Source organism: Sinohyriopsis cumingii, chromosome 4 (genome assembly GCF_028554795.1).
Source record: "Sinohyriopsis cumingii isolate HCF-2022 chromosome 4, ASM2855479v2, whole genome shotgun sequence".
Classification (NCBI taxonomy): Eukaryota; Metazoa; Mollusca; class Bivalvia; order Unionida; family Unionidae; genus Sinohyriopsis; species Sinohyriopsis cumingii.
This window is the reverse complement of record NC_142964.1, coordinates 15,489,487-15,513,473: the sequence shown is the minus strand read 5'-3', so window position 1 is coordinate 15,513,473 and position 23,987 is coordinate 15,489,487. Positions and strand designations below refer to the sequence as shown.

At 35.3% G+C, this 23,987-nt stretch overlaps 2 protein-coding genes across 3 annotated transcripts in view; one reads left to right on the top strand and one right to left on the bottom strand.

Annotated features, from left to right (window-relative positions):
- Positions 1–9,736, top strand: part of LOC149800661 (uncharacterized) — a 55,113-nt gene extending 45,377 nt beyond the window's left edge. For both annotated transcript variants that reach the window (XM_089954698.1, XM_089954699.1), the window contains exon 2: positions 6,471–9,736. In XM_089954698.1, the coding sequence (XP_089810824.1) occupies positions 8,270–9,139 (870 nt within the window). In that variant the 5' untranslated portion in view covers positions 6,471–8,269 and the 3' untranslated portion in view covers positions 9,140–9,736. The remainder of the gene's footprint in view (positions 1–6,470) is intronic.
- A 5,123-nt stretch (positions 9,737–14,859) lies between these two features.
- LOC149800660 (uncharacterized) lies at positions 14,860–23,170 on the bottom strand (the record flags this gene model as incomplete). Its single annotated transcript, XM_089954700.1, is given in 2 exon segments — positions 14,860–15,097; positions 23,000–23,170. Coding segments are annotated over 2 exon segments (319 nt in total), but the record flags the coding sequence as incomplete, so codon positions are not given.
- Between the last annotated feature and the right edge of the window lie 817 nt (positions 23,171–23,987).

The window sequence follows — 23,987 nt, the reverse complement described above, 5'->3', positions numbered from 1 at the left end:
TGGGATTAAAATTCTCGTTTTCAACAACGTTGTTTTTCTTCTAATGTACCTATGAAAATGGAAGCATATGATTTAGCCATAGGTCTACAGACTGAAGAATTCATTATTTTGATGTAATTTGTACTATTAAATTGGAGATCATTATTTCCCAGGATATGTTTTATTTTCTTAAAATGTCTTCACTCGATAGTTCGTTATTTTTAAGAATGTTGTCTAGAAAAAGTTTGCATACCGCAATACCATCTTCATGCGGTACATTTGTATACAATGAGGTTACATCTTACGATACAAGGAGGGAATTTTGAGATAGTGTTGGAAGAGACCTGAACGTTTAATGAAATCAGTAGTATATTAAATGTATAAAGAAAGATATTTTATTAAAGGTTAAAAAAAAAAACGTTATCTATAGATTTGGATACGTCTCCGCGTGCTAATTACAGCCTTGTATAATTAGTCGACCCTGATAATTTAAAGGTAAAGTATGTTCTTGGGCTTTTATGATTTTTGGGTAATATGTACGTATGAGGTGTACGTATTTTGAGGGGGAATAGTATCAGATTCTTTATAAACCGAAGTATTATTCTTAGAGATTCTAAGAGACTTCATCAATACATGTGAAAATGTTCGATTTTATTTCTAATGAAAGGTTTTGTTTGACTTTTTGTAGTATTTTTCATCGTTTAATTGACGTTCGATAATGGGACAGAATAATTCCTTCTTCAACACAGTTGTTATAGAAGCTGCCTTGAGGACCGTAATTCATTTGCTTTTGTTTTGTTTGTTGGAAGGTTTTAAAATTGGACTTTTAAAGACGTCATTTCGTCCGGCGGATCGTCTTTGATGCCATTATGATGCTGCTAAAATTTCAGAATTAAAATTTTAAAAAACACTGATAATTTTGTGCGACTGTCTGTCTGTCTGTCTGTCTGTCTCTCTCTCTCTCTCTCTCTCTCTCTCTCTCTATATATATATATATATATATATATATATATATCCTCCCGAGACAGTGTATTAGTTTCAGTCTATACGAATCATTTCCACCCAGTCTGCTAAAAGTGTACCCAATATTTGTATAATTACACTTTTATTCCCTTTTTAAATATAGTATCCCCTTTCGATGCTCTAAAATAAAATGTCTCAGTTTGCATGCATTTATGGGGTTTCCTTGGTTCATCTTTTCGCTACTAAGTTATTTTGAACGTAAGCAGCATTGTATGGGTTACATTACACGTCAGTGATTACTCCGTGTCCTACAAACACGCCATTCTGTTTGATGTCTTAGATTCCTTTTCAGACAAGCATTTTATGTCCACCTTTACCTCGTCTTTCTCGTAGTCTGACGAAATTCTTTGCTCATTTCACTGGCTTTACTATTGCTTCACTGATTTGATTCACATGCTGTGATTCAGACAGGCTGTATAAAACCATTACGGCGCTTTTCTAAGACTTAATTTTAATCCGTAAACATTTAGACTTCAGTGAAAATTCCGATGTCATGAAACGTTCAGCAACTTTGCTTACATAATACAGGAATGTAAAGAAATCCAAGTACTTTTGGTGCTTATGAATTAGTAGTAATTTTTATGGTATTTTACGTTGTTGGAAATAATTTAAGCATTCCAATAGGCGAATGCAGTATTGCAACATGTATGCCGTCTTCTTGTTGCAATGTGCAGTATAGTTTATAGGGCCATTCGCGCTTGCGGTATTACATGCGCAGTGCAGCCTGTTTGAGAACACGGGAGCCACGTAAGTGCAAGTTAACTTTACAAACAAATTCAGATGTTTAATTCCTCTGTGAAACTACACACAAAAACCCCTTCGCTGCAAATAACATGTCCATGGTAATAACTTGTATTTAACGCGCACGTGCGCGCTCATGTGCGTGCGTGTGTGCGTGCTGTCAAAAGTCTGAATAATCTTGATACTGTCGAATCATACTAAAAATCAATGCAAGAGTTTTGAATTTACAAGGTACAACCTTTCTCGCAGTTTATGCAAAATGTTCGAATCTCCTGAATTAACTAAAGTAGCTTTAATTAACGCACGCTAATGTAATAACTAAATTCGTTTAAATGTACACACAATAATGGAATTTAATAAACCTTTCACAGTTGATTTCGTAATCCTCTTTGCCTCTGTTCAACTGCAGCCATTTGCAGCAACGAGTTTCCACCTAAATTATTTGTGCAAACGGAGACCTTATGGTATTGTAGAAAGCCAAAAGAAATATCTGTTTCTGGGAGGCAGGGCAGGCATACATCTTACACCCTCGAATTTACAATAAATAATAATGCGAATTGAAACAACTGTATGAAGATCCCAGTGATTTTAACATAAAAACCTCCTTTCAGAGTCTCATAATATAATCGGATGCATTTTAGAGCCATGCAAGACTCATGAATCAACCAACTAGATCGCAAGTGTTCAAGCTATTACTCAGCAGCTAAGTTCCCTGGTGTAGAAATGGACCCCATTGTCCATGTCGGTTGCGTGTTTACATTTGTCTTTTCGTGCCAAGTAAGTGTATATATGGTCACTGGGTGGGCTTCTGAACAGAGTCCAAGTTATAACCCGAGGGCTAAGTTCCTAGGGGTAGATAGCCCTCAGGGTCCATGTCAGTTGTCTTTTAATTCCTAGTAAGGTACGCACGATTACGGGCTGGCGATCTCAGAAGCTTCCAAATTGTGACTTAGGTGCTACTTTTCATAGAAAAGGGATTGACCCAAGGATCAGTGTGGATTGACCCAAGGATCAATGTGAATGGACCTAAGGATCAGTGTGGATTGACCTAAGGAACAGTGTGGACTGACCTAAGGATCAGTGTGAATTTACCCAAGGATCAGTGTGAGTTGACCCACGGATCAGTGTCAGATGCATGTATACATTATTGTTGCATGTCTAGTTAGTTTGTATGTAGTTTCATGGTGGGATCTCAGTAGTATCCAACTATGACTCAGGAAATAAGTCATTTTGTGTAGGAATGAACAATGTCAGTTGTAATATAAACATATTTCTTTTCATTCATGCCCCTGAAAGCATATATAGTGATAGGGTGACAGTGCCGGATTAAACCCCGTGGAGGCCCTTCGGCAGTCGAAATCTTGCCCCCCCCCCCCCCAATACGTTTTTAATTTTACCAAACAACAATTTTACTAAACCAATTTTATTACACAAAACAAATATTGACAATTATTAATGTTATTAAACAACTTAACATTTTATGTTATTAAACAAAAATTATTAAAAAATTATTGTTGCGGGGCCCCTAAAAGGCGTGGGGCCCATAGGCGGGTACCTACTCTGCCTATCTGGTAATCCGACAATGTAGGGTGAGGATATCAATAGTTTGTCTGCTATGACACAGGGCCTATATTCTTAGGATTAGGCGCATGGCCCTGTGGTCACTGTCTTTTGTTTTGTTGGAAGTTGGGTAATTACTCATGTATATTCATATCTAAAACGTGGGATACAATACAGATCGAGAGTTATTCCAAATTTATGTAATTTCACACACACACACACACACACAAACACAAACCCACACACTATCTTTCTCAGACACACACACACACACACACACACACACACACACAAACCCACACACTTTAATAAACACACGCACGAACACACACGCACACACACACAAACCCACACATTCTCATCCCCACATGCACTCACACAAATCTACACACGCATACACACAAACCCACACACTCACGCACACACACACGCATACACAGCCTTAGCCTCTCCCCAGGGCTCGAAAAAAATTCGGAAAGTTTTTCACAATCATCTCTGCTCATGGAGTTATCAGTAACCCAAGTTTCACGTGTCCAGATTTTACGTTATCAGCATTGTTCAATGATATTACACCAGTACGGACGGACAGATTGTATCATAATATTCCGTCGATAATAATTGATATCACGGGCAGACCGATCAGTCATTTTTTTTTTGTTAAGTAATAAATTCTTCTTGTACACTTAATGAACTAATCATGCCTGATTATCATGGCAACATCCAGTTCCAATAAACCGTCCAAAGTTAGCTGAAACCTCACAGACTGCATCATAGCAGGGCGTCATGTTTACACGGGGTGTTGGTTCTAATGACAAGATAAGATCAGAGTGGTGCCTATTAGAAATGTATATCCTCCGCTCCCCGTCTCCCCCTGCCCCCGAACAGCCGAATACGTTTTCTCGGCATTGTCTTGACATTCTATATCCTTGATGTGAATTCTTTTAAAAGTACCGTCGGGATTGTGAAAAAGACGACTGCGATGATACCTATTATTCCAGTATTACCAACAGATTATGTTGATTGAAATAGTGTGATTATAATAAACTTAGTGGATCTCAGGAGTGTCTAGGTTCATAAAGCATTTAACGCCAAACAAAAATATCAGCACCTAATTGTAGTTAAATATTGATTATTTTGGTTGTTGTTGTTGTTTGAATGGCTACAACAGGATACAATATTTTCCCTCAATGTTTTCTTTGCAATTTCTGTATCAACATCGTAGCACAGTTAAATGTTGAAGCGAAACAAAGTAGATGTAAATTAAAATGGTATATCAACGTTAAATGACATGATTAGGTAGAACATTTAGCAATGGGGTGCGAATATCTCCTATAGCGTGAAGCAAGGTTAAAAAAAAGCACAGACACCCTATTTGATAGTTTACTATGCAGTTAAGCTTCCACTTCGCGTATGTGTGTATACAAGCAATAATCATGAAAACGCCCACACTGTTCCGTTTCTTTTTCTATACGTATTTTACTTTAGCTCCAATTTAATAGGTATAAACAAAATATGGTGGTTTTGACCTAAATTAATACTTCAGTGCAGTTTATTAAAACATTTCAGTTGAGCATGGAGAATATTTTGAAGTTTTTAGCTGCGCAGTTCTTCACTTTCATGTTGGCCCGATGGAGACGGACTGTCAAAGCACATACTTATTAATGTCAAATTTGACGATTCTTGGAGAACCAGACATGTAGTAGTGAAAGCTTTCAAATGGAGAATCTAATTGTATATCAGCCGTGTGGCAGCTACAATCTGACCGTAACTATGTAAAAAAGAGCGATCAATAGATATCCAAGAGCGATCAATATATATCCAACGGCGATCAATAGATATCCAAGAACGATCAATAGATATCCAGGAACGCAATCATTTACTTGTATCATTCTACAATTTTTTCTTCTTCTGGTTTTGTTTTTAATCCGTCTCGATCATAGCGAGAATTTCCATAAAATATAGCTTAATATTAATTAACCAACAGCTCCTAAGATATTGTGCAAGTGGGAAATTGTATGTTGTAGTTTTTATATTGTGTATAGTGTGATTTTTGTACAGATAAATCGTTGAGGCATTTTGATCTAATGACAACTGAGGGCAGTATGCATGATAGTTTTAGATTAAATTCTTTTCGTACATTCATCTTTTAGTGGTTTATATTTTTTAAAAAAATTTTTCTTTAGATTCAGAGAAAAGTTTAATTGTGCGATTACTTGGCAATATAGTTACTTTAATTGTACGATTACTTGGCAGTATAGTTACTTTATCGTCTTTGTCTATGCTAGATATGCATCGCAGCCTGGCGGTGAAAATAAAATAAATTTTGGGTGCCATGGTTCGAACAGATTCAAAGGCATGCATTTTCAAACCTTTTAAAATTACAATTGCAACCTGGAATATTTCAGTCAGAAGTAGTTATGTTTAAGCAAAAATGATGAATACTGTGGTCAGTATTACATCCATGTTCAATAAGTCTTATGGTCAGTATTACATCCATGTTCAACAAGTCCTATGGTCAGTATTACATCCATGTTCAACAAGTCCTATGGTCAGTATTACATCCATGTTCAACAAGTTTAGCCTTCGGAAACATTTAAAAATTGACGCAAAGTCTCCGAGCAATGGATTATGACATCAAGCCTATGTCTGGGCTTGATGGCCGTAGCATTTTGGGGACAGAATAAGCAATCTCCAACTTTTCTTTTATGGTATCATGTGGATACGGAAGTACACTCCTCATTACACACACATATGATAAAAACAAAGTTTGCAAAAGAAGTAATCAAGTAATGCACATTCCCTGATGATGGACCTTACATGTACTTTATATATATATATATATATATATATATATATATATATATATATATATATATATATATATACCAGTTTATATATTTTGATCATAAATGAGATATTTGCATTTTAAATATGAAGAAGAAATTGTCTACCATTTTTGTTTACAGTTAAGATTCGTCTTCTGATTTGCTAACACCCCTATTATAAATCACGTGATTTAATCATGACCTTACTAAAGTTCTGACACTCGCTAGAATATTATTTAACATAAATGCTGGATTTCATACTTTGATAATTGTCCACTAATATTATCAGAATTTTGTTTATGAAGTAACACTTTTATTTACACAGTTCTACTTTCATTTCAGGCGTGTATGCGGGACTGAATGGCAGTGAAACTATGCTTTTCGCACTGAAATATTTGAAAGACACTTTTGCAGAAGAACCATTTACTGCATTTCCTATACATTCTGTGTGTTGATACTCATTAAAGAAGACGAACCCCGCGCAAGAGAACTGTTGACAGCTATCACGTTAATGAAAAGTGGATTTCTTTTACAGCTGAGAATTAGCTAAATGGATGATGAACGTGAAACAGAAAGTCGATGATTTGCTCGATTGTTAAGGACTTGGTACCTTTTTTATTTACAGACGATACGTGTCATTTGTTTCATTAGACCATAGGAAGAAAGTTCGCAGATGAAATTTACTTCTCCAATAGTATGGAGTTGCAAGGTGCTTAGGAGTGGCAGAGGGACAGTTAAAAGTGACCGGTGATGAGATGGTTATGGGATTTTAAGTGTGACGCAGAGAGGCAGGAATGTGTTAAACCAGGCACGCGTTTTGTGTGATTTGTATATAAATAGAACTGGGGCAGAAGACAAGCACCGCACTAGTCTGTAATGATCACTATTCACTAATTAAACTATACTTTGAATGCATTAAAGCATTTCATTTGCATAATTGTTAACCACAAAACACGGTTTCCATGTAGGTTTCTAATGTGAATAGAGGTGACTCCGGTGTTCTTAATTATTATTTTGGAATTCACTTCTAAAAGTAGGAGATACGTAAGTGTTTGTTTAGCACTGATTTATAATGCGTTTAAGATAACAGTACACTGGACTACTTTAAAAACATTTTTCCTGGAAACTCCGGTCTTGATTTATCTGTGTCATAGCTAACAATTAAAAGTAGCGCAAAGCATGGTTATAATCTCGAGCTTGTAAACTAAGTGACTAGATGCTTGTAGTAGTTTTCCTTTAAGACTTTGTCTGATTTGCATTATACATTACTGTGAATTGAGATATGTAATTCTCTCGACATTAAAATCGATTATTATGAGTATCGTATACTATTGTATACATTAATTGTATGCATTAATGCGTCCTGTTCTTTTGATCGAATTGCCGAGAACGCGTCTTAGCTGAGAAATATATAAGACTAATTTTGTGGGCAAATTTAGTGTCAGCCTCTTATGCCATTCACTAACATCAGAAGCGCTACTGCATGATCATATATTTGCCGGCATTACTCTGAAAGTGGAAAAGCATTAACGATAAGTTATCGATAGAGCAGTTAGAAAGACACGAACTGGATGAGACTGTATCCGTCTTGATATTAGACGCTTTCCAGCATTCAGATCAAATTATGTTTTTGTTTTTCTTCTGAAGAGACTGAACAGTGACGCTCCGAGACGTACAGTAGAAATTAAATGTTTCGTGCCTACACAAGCAAGCCGCCCTAAAGACATGGTTTCTTTTGAATTCTTATCTGCAGAATATTTATATGTTGATTGTCATTATCAAGTAACCGCAGGCCAGACAGAGCATAAAATGGAACTGTCTGACATTTAATAAGTAACGATTTTGTTTTTTTTTCTGTATTGAATATTATTTGCGTATTCATCCTAACATTTTCGAAAACCTTTAGCGAAAATATACAAGGCCATTTTAGATAATATTAGGTATGTGACTTTATATGTAATCGTCTGATATTAGGTACGTGATTAATTACCTAATCGTTTAATATTAGGTTCCAAAACTGAAGTTCTAAGTTAACCTATTTAAGTTTTCAAATCTTAGTATTACTTTTATCAATCCAAGGTAAGATTTTATTGCTTAAAAGTGCAGTTTTACGGACAAAGACAAATTTAGCCGATGGTGATATGGCTGTACGAACGCTGGATACATGTTCACTTCCACCAAGTAACGAGTGTCTTCGCGTGTGTATTCAGAATACTATCATCAGCTTGGAAGGAGTACTTACCAACCTTCAGGGTATTGTTAGTGATATTGGGATTCTTGTCCGACAAATTGAAGACGTCACTGATAAATTAGAACAAAGAAATGCTAGGTTAAATATTTTGGGTGATTCAGAGTGGAAACAAAGGATGTTGCAGAGTGATATGACAAGAAGGAATATAATTACTTCCAAAACTCCGCCACGATCCTCTGAGAAAAGGACCCCGTCATGGACAATCTTCAACGGCTACCTGCCTTCCTTACAGGCAGGAATTGTGAATTGTGTAAAGGAAGAAAATACATCACTTTCCACCGTTTCATCCAGAAATGATGTCACCTTTGATGAAAGGTACACAGATGGTAGCGAGCTGTGCAACAGCATTGACTGGAGATGCTGTAATTACAAACACGCCGTAGAAAATGAACCCATCCGACCAAAGGTTCTGTCTCATATATCTGAAGTAGACACCAAAACTGGAAGTTATATCGACAAACCTTCTGTTGATTACAGCTCTGATTCATCGTATTGTGATATTTATGAAGAGAAAATGGAACAGGAACTTGAATCGCTTATGAATTACTACACAGACGAGTCGGACTCAGAGCGGGATTGTGAGGACTATTGGTTAAATGACGTTGGCGTGGACTTTGTGAGTGAGAGTAACAGCTCTGTGAGTTCTATTCCATATTCAGAGGAACTTGTGCTCCGATACAACAAGGATATTAGCACGTGGACGACGTACAAGTTTGTTCACCTCTCTGACTCGGAGTCAATGCCGGGATCAGACGCATAAATTTTAGTTGTTACTAGCACAACCATCGGTATGCTCTCTTTAATCTACGAATTTCACTGAATTAGAGAAACTTGATAATTTGCTAGAGATACTTGATAATTGGCTAGAGAAACTTGATAACTACCCAATACCGTAATTGCAATTTACTGGTTCATGATGTGAATAGTTTTGACTTCATGTCTTGATCAATGCATGTATTTAGCAAGAGCATTTAGCATGGCGATAAAGGGTATACAGATTTACCATTTATCAAGACCGATTTCACATTTTAGGAGAAAATCAATAAAATCCTACAGAAAAGAGTGTTTGGTTGTTACACACTATTTGACAATGACATATCGGAGAAATTAATTTAAATCAAGGATACAGACATAATATTCATCAGTGCTTTTTGTTTGGCAAAATATGCCTGTGAGATTTCTTAAATAATTTTTTAAAAATTCCATTCCAAGTACTATTATATACCCATAGATTGAGTTGAATTTTGCTTAAATGACTCGTTTTAGTATTCCGTCAATCAAGGGTGGTTTTACCTAGTATACAGTGATAAAGCGTCATAGATATAGGACATAATTAAATTTCATTGTTATAGCTGCAGAGTGGTGTGCTTATCATTTTTCTTTTACCCATAATAATTTTGAAATATTTATGCATCGTACATAGCAGTTCCACATGTCTATCCATGTATGAGTCTGTGTGTATGTACTCGATCTTTAAATTACTCAACCTATGTCCGTCTACCTAATTACATCACTTGTAACTGGTCTTGCTTGCAATTGAAACAAAAATATGCTACCAAGCTGTATCTGTACACACGCTAACATAATTTGGCCCCAAAGTGGTATATCTGGTATATTAGAATGCCAATGTTATGCTTCTTTCTGATATAGATGTGCAGTTGTGCATTAGAGCTAATTTATTGCTCCTATTTATGCTAGGAATCCCGGATGATCGAGTGGTATAAGCCGCTCTCCTTTACAGGTTACTGCCATCTCACCTCTGTCTGCGCTGGTTCAAGTCTTGGGCTCGGCCAATGTGGTTATATGAGAAAGCTTGCTAGTACCTTACGTGGGTCGGTGGTTCTTTCCGGAGTTTTCCTGGGTTCATCCTTAACCAGATATACTTGCTACCATGTGCTAAAAATGAACTTAAACCTATAAAACGACAAACTTATATATGCCATCTGTTTAACTTGACCTGATTTTCAACCCGAATTGCCTACCTTGTCTCCTGTCCCGTACAAATGAGAAAGACAATACTATACAAGCCAATCGATTTACAAGCTCAGTTCAAAGAAAAATAATACATCATGAGTTTACATATGAATTTGCAAATACTAGACTCAGTCTTGCTAGGTTCATGCATGTTACATTGACGTTGAATATGCAGTTTATATTCTGTTGATAATTCTACATTTGAAAATTATTCTTATATTTATTGTACTCATTTAAGCTTACCTGTTTCATTTGGTCTTCGTTATGAACGTTTCGTGCGATTACCGTATTGCACACCAATAATGGAACTAAATGGATGTTGTAATGTTTCAAAACGTACTGTTATAAATATAAATCTGTTTTCAATGTTTTTAATTCCCCAAAGAGCAGACAATATTTCGAATGCGTGAACAAAGGGACAGTATGTAATAAAAAAATTAAACAGTCTTTGCTGTTTTTTCAGTTAGAGAAAACAACTCCTTTGATAAAGCGTATAAATGCGCCTGTGCATGATGGTTCATTACGCCTATCAAACATGTTCTTACTGGTGATTCGAAACAAAACACGAATGTAGTTTTTGTATATTTATGTAGTCTCTTATTACAGAGGACCTCGTATATTTGTCTTGGAATCACATTTGTCTAGCATCAAAGATTTAAAATCTACCATGGCATGATAGATACTACGTAATTATTGACCTTTCTTGAAGTGAATAGAAAGTTTTATGAACCAAGAAATCCTTTGACCAACGCGAATCGGTCCGTCAATCAAACATTTTATACTGTGAAGTCAATTTTGGCAAATATCAAATTATGTAATTCAGCTATTGTAATTATTTGTGTAGTAAGCAGGTAGATTTCTGTCAGTTTTGTGTATGGAAAGTATTCATTGAGACCTACTTCATGTCTTGGAAGAAGTTTATTTGGTTTTTAAAGTCTAGAAAAGAAATTTTCATGAACCTTTTTATTCGTGGGCCGAGAAAGGTTCCTACTCACGAAATTCATGAAAATACGCATTCCAAGGAAAGTGAAGAACCGACAGTATCAACTCATATCACTGTGAATTTCTATCGACTGAAGTGAGGTTATTGGAATATTCTTAGTAGAATGATTTTACTCCGGCGATGAACATTGTAGCTGAAGTCAATAAATCATCCTGATATAAAGACGGACAAATGTGTGTAAGCTGAAATACAGACTGAAATGCTAAGATTTTCTTGTCAGTTGACAGAAAAGTAATACCCATCTGAGATATGTAAACATGAATTTACGCCGTAATCGTTCTGTATTATATATATGTAGCGTTTTATTTAATACGTTAACTAGCGTATAGATCCAATGGCTGGTTCGAACGTTATTATCCCATCGTATCAACGGTAAATTGATAATTCCAATGGAATAGCCTTTCTTGAAATAGATAATAACACATGGAATGGATCAATCGGAAATATACAGTTTACAGTATACTCGGGTTAAACATTGACTATTTTGGCGGCCTGACCTCCTTCCTTGTCAGAACGTTATTAGATCTGGCTAGTTACTTTATTAATGCAGTATCAAGAAATCGTTCCCATTTAACGAAACGATGTTTTCTGGTTACTTTATCAGTTCATTACAAAGAAGTGTTTTTAGTTCTCGAAAGGTTATGTAAGCATCCTATTATATTCATAGAATATATTCGCTTTTTTAGTAATACACTACGCCAGGGAACAGCTGTGTTCACTTTCTTAGTAATACACTACGAAAGGGCACACCCGTGTATATTCACTTTCTTAGTAATACACTACGAAAGGGCACACCTGTGTATATTCACTTTCTTAGTAATATACTATGTCAGCTGTGCAACAGAAATTTATTATTTGCACATATTCTTTAGTACATTTGTAATCAGAAGCATAACTGAACATTGAAGCAATTTAAACCATGAAGACTACAGCCACGCACAATTAAATCGTCTTTTTGCAGCCGGCACATTTTCATCTAAACTATTCGTTTAATTTGCATATTTGTTACACAGTAACCTATAATCACTAATAAAACAATGAAATATATGAGATATAATTTGCGGATACGCAAATTAAAATAATAAAAATGAGATAGCCATATGGCTCATCGATTTCTAGGTCAATATAAAATATTTTTCAGCATCGGTATCAAGTTAAAGCCAGCTAGTTGAAACATAATAAATGTCGAACATTTATTGCTGTAGAATTAGTCATGTCAAATTTAGTACCCTCAACGCCTTTTATTTTTTGGTTTGTCTTGTTGTCTGTTTTGCATATGCTTTTGAAAAGACTCATTTAGAGTCGAATGCGCATAGTCTGGTTGGAAATTAGTTTTGCACTGTTCGTTATCAGTTTATTGTATTATCTTAATGCCTGACACACGCAATCCTTTTTCTGGAACCATGGCACTTGAAAGGACTGTTATTCGCCATATGAAATTATATATATATATATATATATATATATATATATATATATATATATATATATATATATATATATATATATATATATTACATACTCATAGGGGCTGTGTTGGGACCGCGTGCATCACATTTTCTCAAATCTGAATCTTCGCCATGAACACTGAGGAGTGAATTGGTTGCTTGGGTGCATATACCTTTTGTACTAAACTTGCAGGTAGAAAGAAGTATGTTGTCCGCGCTGCATCACAGCCATAACAATACAGAAACTGGTAATCTGGATGGTATAATTAAGGTATTGCGATTATTTGTGTATTAAACAGGTGTATCCGTTTTGTATATGGAAATTATTCACTGAGATTTAGCACTTGTCCCAGAAGAAGTTTAGCTTTAAAAGAAAACAATGTGAGCTGCTTTTGTCAGTTCGATACTAATAAGTGAACCAGACACATCTTAGGTTGATATCTGTTATAATTTTCCATTATCTACCAGTTGGATCCACTTCAAACTTCTTCCCTAACTTTGTTCGAAAGAATTCACAACCACTGCATGTAGTGATACCTTTATTTGTTTGTAGCTTCCTGACTAGCATGAAGCAGGCTTTTATTCTAAGGTAAAAGCATTATTTGTATTCGTATATTCTTTGCTATATGTAAAATAGCTAGCTGTGAAAGATACCGTCTGTGGACTGCAGAAAATCAAACCGTTTCTGAGTCAAACTTGCTTCACCATGGTAGGAATAATTAATATCGGTTTAAGTAAGTTCCCACTTCAAATTAGTATCAAACATAATAAGTCCTCACTGCAAGTTAGTGTCTGGCTTAGTCTCATTTAAATTTGTGTCAGACATGATAAGTCCCCACTTCAAGTCAGTGTCTGGAATAAATGCTATTATTCAAGACTTTAAGAAATCTTGTATCATCTCATAGTAAATATCAAGTTTTAAATTCACATAAATGTTATGACACAAATGATGTTTGAGTGAATAGTACGTATATAAACATGCATACCATTTTCAAAAGCTTTACAATCGTTGAACTTCGAAAGAAAACAAATTAGAATATTTGAATTACCAGATTATGTCTACTGGTGATTAACTACAAACTGCCTTATGTAGAAAGGCCTTCGAGTAGATTGACATGTCAGCATTTTAACCATTACTTGAAACTGTTTAATGTAGAAAGGCCTTAACGTGGATTGACTTGTCAATGTTTAATAACCATTACTTGAAACTGTTTTATGTAGAAAGGCCTTAACGTGGATTGACTTGTCAATGTTTAATAACCATTACTTGAAACTGCTTTATGTAGAAAGGCCTTAACGTGGCTTGACTCGTCAATGTTTAATAACCATTACTTGAAACTGTTTTATGTAGAAAGGCCTTAACGTGGATTGACTCGTCAATGTTTAATAACCATTACCTGAAACTGCCTAATGTAGTAAGGCCCTAACGTGGATTGACTCGTCAATGTTTAATAACCATTACTTGAAACTGTTTTATGTAGAGAGGCCTTAACGTGGCTTGACTCGTCAATGTTTAATAACCATTACTTGAAACTGCTTTATGTAGAAAGGCCTTAACGTGGATTGACTCGTCAATGTTTAATAACCATTACTTGAAACTGCTTTATGTAGAAAGGCCTTAACGTGGATTGACTTGTCAACATTTTATAGCCATTACTTTAACCCGTCTCGCAAGACATTGTGACAGCCAACCCATGAACTATTTGTATCAACTGAAAAGTGAAACCCGGATTAACACGACCCTCCATGTGTCCAGTAAATTAGTTCGAGTGTTTATTGGTTCAGTTAAGGAGGTTTCATATAATGATAGATATCATGTCAGGCTGTCCAGAATAGTTTCATGCAATCCAAGGCATCCGTGTTTGAAGCAACGAAATTTGGCCGTTTCCATTCTCGACAACATTGTGCCAGATATACTGAAAAGGTGCCTTATAGAAGTCATAGTGATATATGAAACTGAGAGCTGATAATTTCCTTACCAACCTTTTGTCGTCACAAGTATGGTTATTCGTGTTAGAGAGGAAGCAGACTTTAAATAGTAAATACAAAATGACACTTTGATAATGTTTGTTTTATTGTAAAAAATTAATTGTACTGTTGTTCAGCAAATTACTATCCGGAAGTACAAGAAAAACATATCGCCTGTCAGTCATCCACAAGTCTCCACATTTTATTGGCTGCAGTCAGACAATTTGATAAGAAAATATTGTAGGACGAATCAATTTCACCTGCTCTCAGAAAATCGTCCACAGTGCGGCTGCCACTCACATACCCACTTTTTTCAAGGTTCCAGCTGGAAGAAAAAACAAAAAGAGTTGAAACTAAAACTTTGCAGGAAAATAGAATCTCTTACGTGTCTCCCTTCCGGAAACTCAGACCCCATTAACTCATGTCCTTGATGTGTGTATTTTTGTTTTCAATACCTATGGTCTGTTTCTTTTTATCTGATATATATATATATATATATATATATATATATATATATATATATATATATATATATATATATATATAATTTAATGCCGAAATGTTTGCATATTTTAAATAGCTAAATCATTTATTCCTAAAATCAAGATAAAATAGAAGTTGCATATCGTTTCAATTAAAAGTAGAAATTAGACTTAACATGATGATACAGTTGCATATATCGTATACGTTCTGCGTTTCGTCGAGGCTACAATGGTTACACATATCAATTTGTATAAAATTGGTAAACGTGTAAACGGACCTGTATGGGACTGTCATGGACGCAGGAATTACTACTTATACCATATGAACTAACTTATAAGTCGAGTAAAAATGCAGGCAACATAGATCCTGACCTGTGTAGTCTATGGAGTCCGAAGATAAGGGTCTAGATTGTTTGTTCTGCTGGTTACTACTAACAATTGCACAAATCCAGATCTGCCGGCCCGTTATGCAGATCTGGGTCAGTGTAATTTGCAGCAGGACTCAAGAAATAGCTATTATATACGGTAATTATATACTTCCATATCTTTCCCTGAAATTATTCTTTGGATGGATTTTATGAAAACTTTTCTTAAAGTAATTATCTATGACTTTCACATGTGACATTGTAAAAAAAAAAACAAACAAAAAAAAAACCACGTTGAACTTACCTGTTATAACGCACATTACATACGATTACACATCAAGTTAATCTACTGATAATGATGACAGAAATTTCTGTCAGCTTCAGTATTTTGCTTTGAACAATATGTCAGATAATAAAACTAAAGTTTGTAAGTGCATAGTCATTGAGAATTATACAAAACATCCCATGGTCCAGGCATTACGTACGATTCCTTATCAAATTTTTGCTACCTTGTCATATATGTGACGGTAGGAAATAATATAAATGAAATCTGGGAATGTTTTGCTAAAACTGTCAGATATATTTATCGGAGATGCGACTTATAAACTAAACCGTATCATTAAAAGGACGTACCGCAAATCTCAAGCCGAGCGATGTACACCATGCTTATTATAATATCTTTCGGCTGTTCAGTAAGCCTTACGGGTCGTTAGATTCAAAGTTGAGTCTCTCTAAACGTTTCGATTATACAGTTTAGTTCAGTTTGTTTTTAAACCGTTTACACAATTTAGGTAAGCGCTGCAGCCTTAGTTGTATATTGTCTCTGTTGCTGTTGCTGTTGTAGGGTTTAACGCCATTTTTCAGCACACGATAGGCCATACATGGCGGCCAGTATTAATGATGGAGGAAGAACCCGGGAAAACCCCAGAAAGAACCACAGACCCACGAGAAGCTACTGGCAAGCTTTCTCATATACCCACATTGGCCGAATCAGAGACTCGAACCCACGCAGACAGAGGTGAGATGGCAATGATCCGTAAGCGCTTTAGACCACTCGGCCACTTGGGGCCCCGTATATTGTCTCTGCCTTCCATCTACAAAATATAATTTTGTAATGAAAGACATTACTTTGATAACTGTAGCGATAATTTAGTTTTCTTTATTCCGCGAACACTCGTTGAGGCTACTTCACATTTTTGCATGGGTATTAGTTTGTAGCAATGCGACACTAGTTGAGGCTACTTCACATTTTTGCATGGGTAGTAGTTTGTAGCAATGCGACACTAGTTGAGGCTACTTCACATTTTTGCATGGGTAGTAGTTTGTAGCAATGCGACACTAGTTGAGGCTACTTCACATTTTTGCATGGGTAGTAGTTTGTAGCAATGCGACACTAGTTGAGGCTACTTCACATTTTTGCATGGGTATTAGTTTGTAGCAATGCGACACTATCACAAAATGTGGTCATGATAGTAGTGTAACAGCAGCAGCAGCATGTGTAGTAGTATTAGTCGGAAACGTAGTAGTAGTAACAGCAGTAATACTAGTAGTAGTAGCCGTTGTATTAGAAGAAGTAGCAGTAATAATCGAAGTGATAATAGTCGTGAGGGATTACCCCGAAAATTGTATATAGCAACCGGTTAAAGACTCGGTATCGTCAAAAAAATGTTAAAAAACCCACACGTTATTATTATAAGCGTGAATAATGCAGTGAAATATAAAAGAAAATATACGTATGGACATAATAGTCTTTATTTCCTTTGTATCAGGTTTCCATTTCAAAACGTATTGTCTTTCAATGTAAATAGTATATATCATGATATTTTTCCTACCATATATTGCTTTACTGTCACACTGTAATTAAAGTCCTTTGCAGAAATTACCAAGCGTTTTTCCTTGTCTGTTTTGTCCTGAAATTCAATCTCATTCAAAATCGGAACTTATAAAAATCAAAGTCGTTTACTACTCTCACTTAGAGAGAGAAATTGCTAAACTTTGTGCAGCAAGGAACACAAAGAGTCCAAAATAGCTTAGACTAATAAATTAGGGTCCATGTTGGAATCTAATATGTGGGCAAAATGGCTTCTCTTTCCAGCTAAAAGAGAGCTGGGACAGCGAAGTTGGCAAAATTAGAGAGAAATGACTGTAAAAAGTTTAAAATTTTAATGTTCAAAATAATCACTTTAATTTTCTGCGTTTAATAATTCTCACCTCAGACTCTTAAAATACTAATGTAATACTAATAAAACTTCATAATAATAATAATGCAAAATTTATAATTATATTCAACTTTATTATAATATTCAAACTTTATAATACTATTAAAGCTTTATAATAATGTTAAAACTTTTCTTATTCGGCTTCACCGCATTTGTTGTCTAAATTGCAGCATCAGCATCAAAGATAGGTTACTGTCAAAAGTAGAGGTCCTCTTTCATACATTTATCGGATTAAATATTGGACGAAATCATTCATTTTACTATTACTTTACCTGGATACGTTCACTGAATCATGTTTCGCGTCCGATCAGACTACATTAAATGTCGATTTAAATTAATTTTTTTTCAAGGATTATGAGAGAATTTTCGGCAGGAATTCCATACACAACAATGTAATTACAGATAGTCGGGTCTAGTGAGGTATAAAATATAACGGGTATGCGAATGGGTAATCATTTTGAAATACACGAATTACATACACAAGAAACAATAAGAAAAGGCGTCATTTGTGTGGAATTACGTGATAGAATGTTCGTTTGTATAGCTTGATCTATAAATTAAAAAAAAACACAAAGAAAAACCACAGAGTAGCAGTGGTGCATATAAATTTGTTGGTTTCGACATGATCGCAGGCTGAAACGATAGCGTATCTGGGAAGCGACAGCCAATGACCATAGGAAGACCACTAGTAGTAGTAGTATATGTAGAAGCAACATCATTATTTAATAGCAGCAGCAACAGATGGTAGCAACAACAGTATAGGCAGCAACAATAGTAAGGCACTAGCAGCATCAATGACGTTAGAAGTAGAAACAAGAACAGTATAAGTAGCATTAGCAGCAGTTATGTGTCTGCTGTATAATTCTTCAGTATTCTGAACGCGGGCAAGTGTAAGATAATGTTGTGTATATTTGCAACAAGCAAAATGTAAAGCATGTTTGTGTTATGTATATTTAATTTGTACAGTTTGTTGGCTTTTCTCCAGCATTATATGTTATGTATATCTCTATTTTGTAATTGACCTTCGTCCAAAATCAAGGTAATGCTGTACCTAACCAGTGACATTTATTTTGTAAACAATATAATACATTACTAATATTTCTTTATGAGTATATATTAAATATCTATATCAGTATAGTTTGGAAACATGTTTACTTCAGTTTGAAGCAAAGATGAAATCTTGATTCTGACCTTAGAATGTTCCAGAATGGAAATTTCCCGTTAAGTTCACAAAATATTTCCAGAAAATAGAAATTGCGAACGAGGCAAACTATATAAAATCTTGTTTAAATTAGGATTATTAGTCTTACCTAAAAATCCGAAGCAGAATTATTCTTGTTGTTGTATTAGTTGATTTATGTATTCAAATTATTATTCACTGGAATTACAAAGAGCTAAATTATAGTTTTGGACTTAAACATTAATTTTGGAACTATAGTGAGTTCAGACAATGGCATTTGGACCATATTATTATGATACAAAAAAGGACTTAACACATCACTATATTCCAGGCCATTGGCACATTAGCACATTCGATACCACATAAACGTACAAAAAATTCAATTTATTTGGAACACCACTAAAATTCAATTGGAACTTCATAGGCTTGCATCTGTGATTAAACGTTTGGGACTGCTTTGGATTTAATTCACAATAATGTAAGTTCTCTTTGCATTTTAGTAAAACAAATTATTGTATGAATTTTACAAAACTTGCTGGTTTTCGCTGTTTTCTGTTGCTTAGTTTAAGATCACAGAGTCCTAACACTATGCTGATGCCATGTATTGTGAATACAATTTATTTATATATCTTATTAGGGAAAAACGCGCTGCCTAAAGTAGACAGTTATTCAAAGTGGCTGCTCCCATGTGGTGAAGAAATGAAGCAGAACAAGTTCAATGTACACTAATTTTATCAGTTATTGTAAAAGGGAACTTTTTGTTGTTGTTGTCACTGCTGAAAGTACAAAAAATAAAATATAACTACTGGATACTGGAAGCCACTGGTAAACTCTCTCACAAACCCACGTCGGTCACATATTCATCTACGAAGTTGTGCTACTACTACTACTACTACTACTACTACTAATGTATTTGTAACATAGGCCATCGGTCTAAATCACGGGATGGTACCAGTACTTTTCTGACTTATTTGTTATACTATATGATGATGGAATTTTGTTTAGATTAATTAAACAACTCATATTGGTCATGAAAATTTGGACGGTGAAGTAAGGGAATCAGAAATACAACATGCTATAAAAAGTATGAAGTCTGGAAAATCAGGTGGAATTGACCACCTTTCAGGTGATTTTTTAAGGCAACTGGAAATATTACCTATCTTAGTATCTATATTCAATAAATTATCTGATCTTGGACACTTCCTAAAGTGTTGGTCCACGGCAGTTATCACACCCATTCACAAAAAGAGGAATATAAATATGCCTAAAAGTTGTAGAGGGATTAGCCTTTTCTAGTCCTCGGCAAAATATTTACCTTCATTTTAAATGAGAATGGAGAACTATATCAAAGAAAATGATATTTTAGGTGAAGAACAAGCTGGTTTTAGAGGTGGATATTCCATTGTAGATAATATATCTACCCTAAACACACTGACATGTAAATATTTAAGGAAACAAAGAGGTAGGTTTTATGCCATTTCGTTGATAACGAGAAAGCCTTTGAACGTATTGACAGGGGCTTGCTTTTATCATAAATTAGTAAATCAAAATATTAGTAGTAAAATGCTTACGATACTGAAAGTCATGTATACAAATGTCAAAGCTTGTGCGAAAACACCAAATGGCTTGACATAAATATTTAACTGCCCGGCTGGGGTAAGGCATGGTTCCATTTTATCACCTTTTTTAATTTTAATTATTCTTAAACGATTTAAAGACATTTCTGAGCAGAATAACGATGTAAACATTAGAATTCGCTAATTTATCTGCACTTGTGTATGCAGATGACTTGGTTGCTTTTGCCGATACTGCTATTTAGCTTCGAAATAATTATAAATAAATGAATATTGCAACAACTGAAAGTAAAAGATATAACTGAAGAAACAAAACCCCAACTAAACTGTAGTCTTTCGAAAAGGGAGATACTTAAGAAGATATAAATGCTGGTATTTTAGTGAATGCATGATAAGGACAGTATCTTATTACATATATCTTGTCTGTGTATTGTTTTCTAAAAATGCATAGGGCGAACACGGTAAGTGCTGGATGAACAAAGTTAAGAATCTACATTTTCCGTACGGAAAGCGAAAAGTTTGGGTTAATCAAGGGGAGGGTGATGAAGAATTCTTTTTTATTATATTTTAACAACGTTGTAAAGATAATTTTCAACAAGAACTAAATGGAGAGTTAAATTCAATGGATATATTCAGATTTTTTAATAAGATCATAAAATATCTGTGGCATAAAAATCTGTGTTTCAATCATTTTTCAGCACAGAATGTCCAATGAGCATGATGTCGCATTGTTTGTTGCAATACACCGTGCAGAAGACGATCCACAGTTATATACCCTTCACAACTAAACTTTACATTGTTTCAATATTCATGTGAAAGAAGGACTACTGGGTGCAGAAATTCACATATTTACTGTAATTTTTTTGTGACCGGATATTTGCAGTACTTGACCTGGAATAGCAGAAAACAGAATATGTAAACACATTTGATTTTGACTCGGAATTGTAAATATGCAGTGGTTGGACAAGCTTCTGTCAGTTTGGAGACCGGTACATGCCCAGCCTTTTAACGGCGTCATCATTAGTAAAGTGCAAAACCTGCTGTCCACCGAGGAACTTTGTCAAGGGACAGTTGTTCACAATGTGTGTCATGGTCTGTAGAGCACCACAGCTACAGGAAGAGTCAGTGGCCTGGCCCCATCGGACAAGGTTGACTACACACCGACCCTCTCCTGTTTGGACCCAACCCTACACCCCCGCTATGAACTGAGCAATACCCTTAGTTTCACTTCTTGTTGTTATTCTTGTATTGGAGTTTTTAGCTTTTTTCTTATGATGATAATGTTATATACGACACGACAAACCCTTGTGGAGATCAATTGTCCATAATCAGACAGCCGAGATAATTTTTCCTCAATTTTCTTTCGCGAGTCGAGTTGAAAAATTGCCGCCAAAATGTTCATTGAAAAAAAACAAAACCATTCCAGAAGGCAGGGCTACAAATGTTTTCCCACGATCGCAGCAATCAGTAAAGACAATACTGCAAAATAATTTCATGGGCTTATTTGGACCAATCAGAATCACATAAAGTGATATGTTCACATTTTATAATATCAAAAATACGAAACTGCACACACTGTTGGCAAAGTGTACCGACTATGTGATAATTTGTTTTATAAAATCAAAGAGGCTGTACTTACTTTAATCCTGCGGCATAGGAATCAGGTTAATAATTGTATACTAGAGGACGGCGTCTTCTGCCTGTTTTGGATAGGGGAGGATGAGGATCTAAATCGGTATACCGTTCTTTAGAGGGTATTTGTATGTGTGAGGGTATTGTAGTGTGTCGATAAATACTTCGTACCTTATTTGTGCGATAGTATGTCTGTGTAAGAATGTGTGTTTATTTCATTCCTCTTTACACCGAATCCTATCTTATGTGATAACATGTTTGTATGCATGCAAGTTAAATATATTTATAAACACATCTCGAAAGTAAACAAAGGCTGCTATGTTGTGTATTAGAATGCATCTTACTAAAAATTTAATTTTACCATTTTGTTTTGTCCCCATAACCTTTTGAAACTTTACCCCTTAACGGTTTTATCATTACCATTCTAGCTTGTTCCCATGAACATACGACTCATTTTCCATTATTAACGTGAACATTTACCATTCCCATTTGTCCCCATAAACTTTCGATCCTTTATCCCGATTAACTTTTGGCCCCATCGTACTATCCCCATGTTAAACGTATGGACATTTTAATATTGGATTTCCTGTTTGTCATATATGTGCCTCATACAACTACTTGTATTAGCGTAGTATTTTTTAGTATTTATTTTCTCCGAAAAAGAGATCGTCCTAATTTCACTTTGACAAGTGTGCTCATAATGATAATATAATAACTAATGTTGTTTTGTTTACATTATTGTCATTGTTCATATTAACAATGCAGCACAACTTACTTGCTGGACATGTAGTTTGCATCTGTTATCACGGTGCTGCTTGCGTCACCATACCCACTGCCCTTGTGGATAAGCCACCTCTCGCCATTCGTCAATGTCACAACAACCCCTGCATGATGGATCCTCCTTCTAATCCATCCCGATACTCCAGATCCAGAGGAACCCAGAGGTCTAAATATAGAATATATGAGAGATTGATAGGAGACTCAGCAATACAAATACGCAGCCACCTAAAATTGTGTATAATTAATGTTTATGCATTATACCGGAACTAAAATGTGACCGGCTTTTGTTTCCGCTCACGGCGTTACCCGGGAGTGGTTTATTTTCTTCTTAAATTATTTCAAAGTATTGAGTTCGGTGCACCCCAAGCTGCGCGAGCAAATTACGTGCAATGAGAAAATTGGTATTCTTAAGTTCTCGGGCTGTGGATTGCACCAAAGCCGGGGTAGTAAAAGACAGAGTTAGACAGTAGCTTCACAACACAGCACAAGTTTTGTCAGGAAACTGTACACTTTAGGGGAGCAATATTCAGTTGTAGAGATAAGTGAAAAATAAAATTGAATTCTCTCTTTGTGATCCGTATTATGTGACAGAATTCTTTGAGATATTTGATGTTCGAGTATTTATTCTAAATCTTACAGATAATCAGACCTTTGACATACAACGCCAAGTTAGTAGATACATAATGGTCTGTTTTCAAGTTACTACTGAATGACGATACTAATTCGTTTAAATGTTGCATATATTAAAGAATGAAGTGATGTTCCGAATTCGTTTCGTTCTGTACGAATATTCTTCGTGGATACAGTTTCATATACAAGCCTGGTTATTATAATAATAATCCTTTACAGTACTTCCTATGAAATGATTTAATACGTAACAAGCAATTTATCTGCACGCATGCGTAACTTCTATCACTGCATTTGTAAGTAAACGTGTCTTGTGTATGTACTACACTGCTTTAGTCAGTTAGCTGTAAGAATTC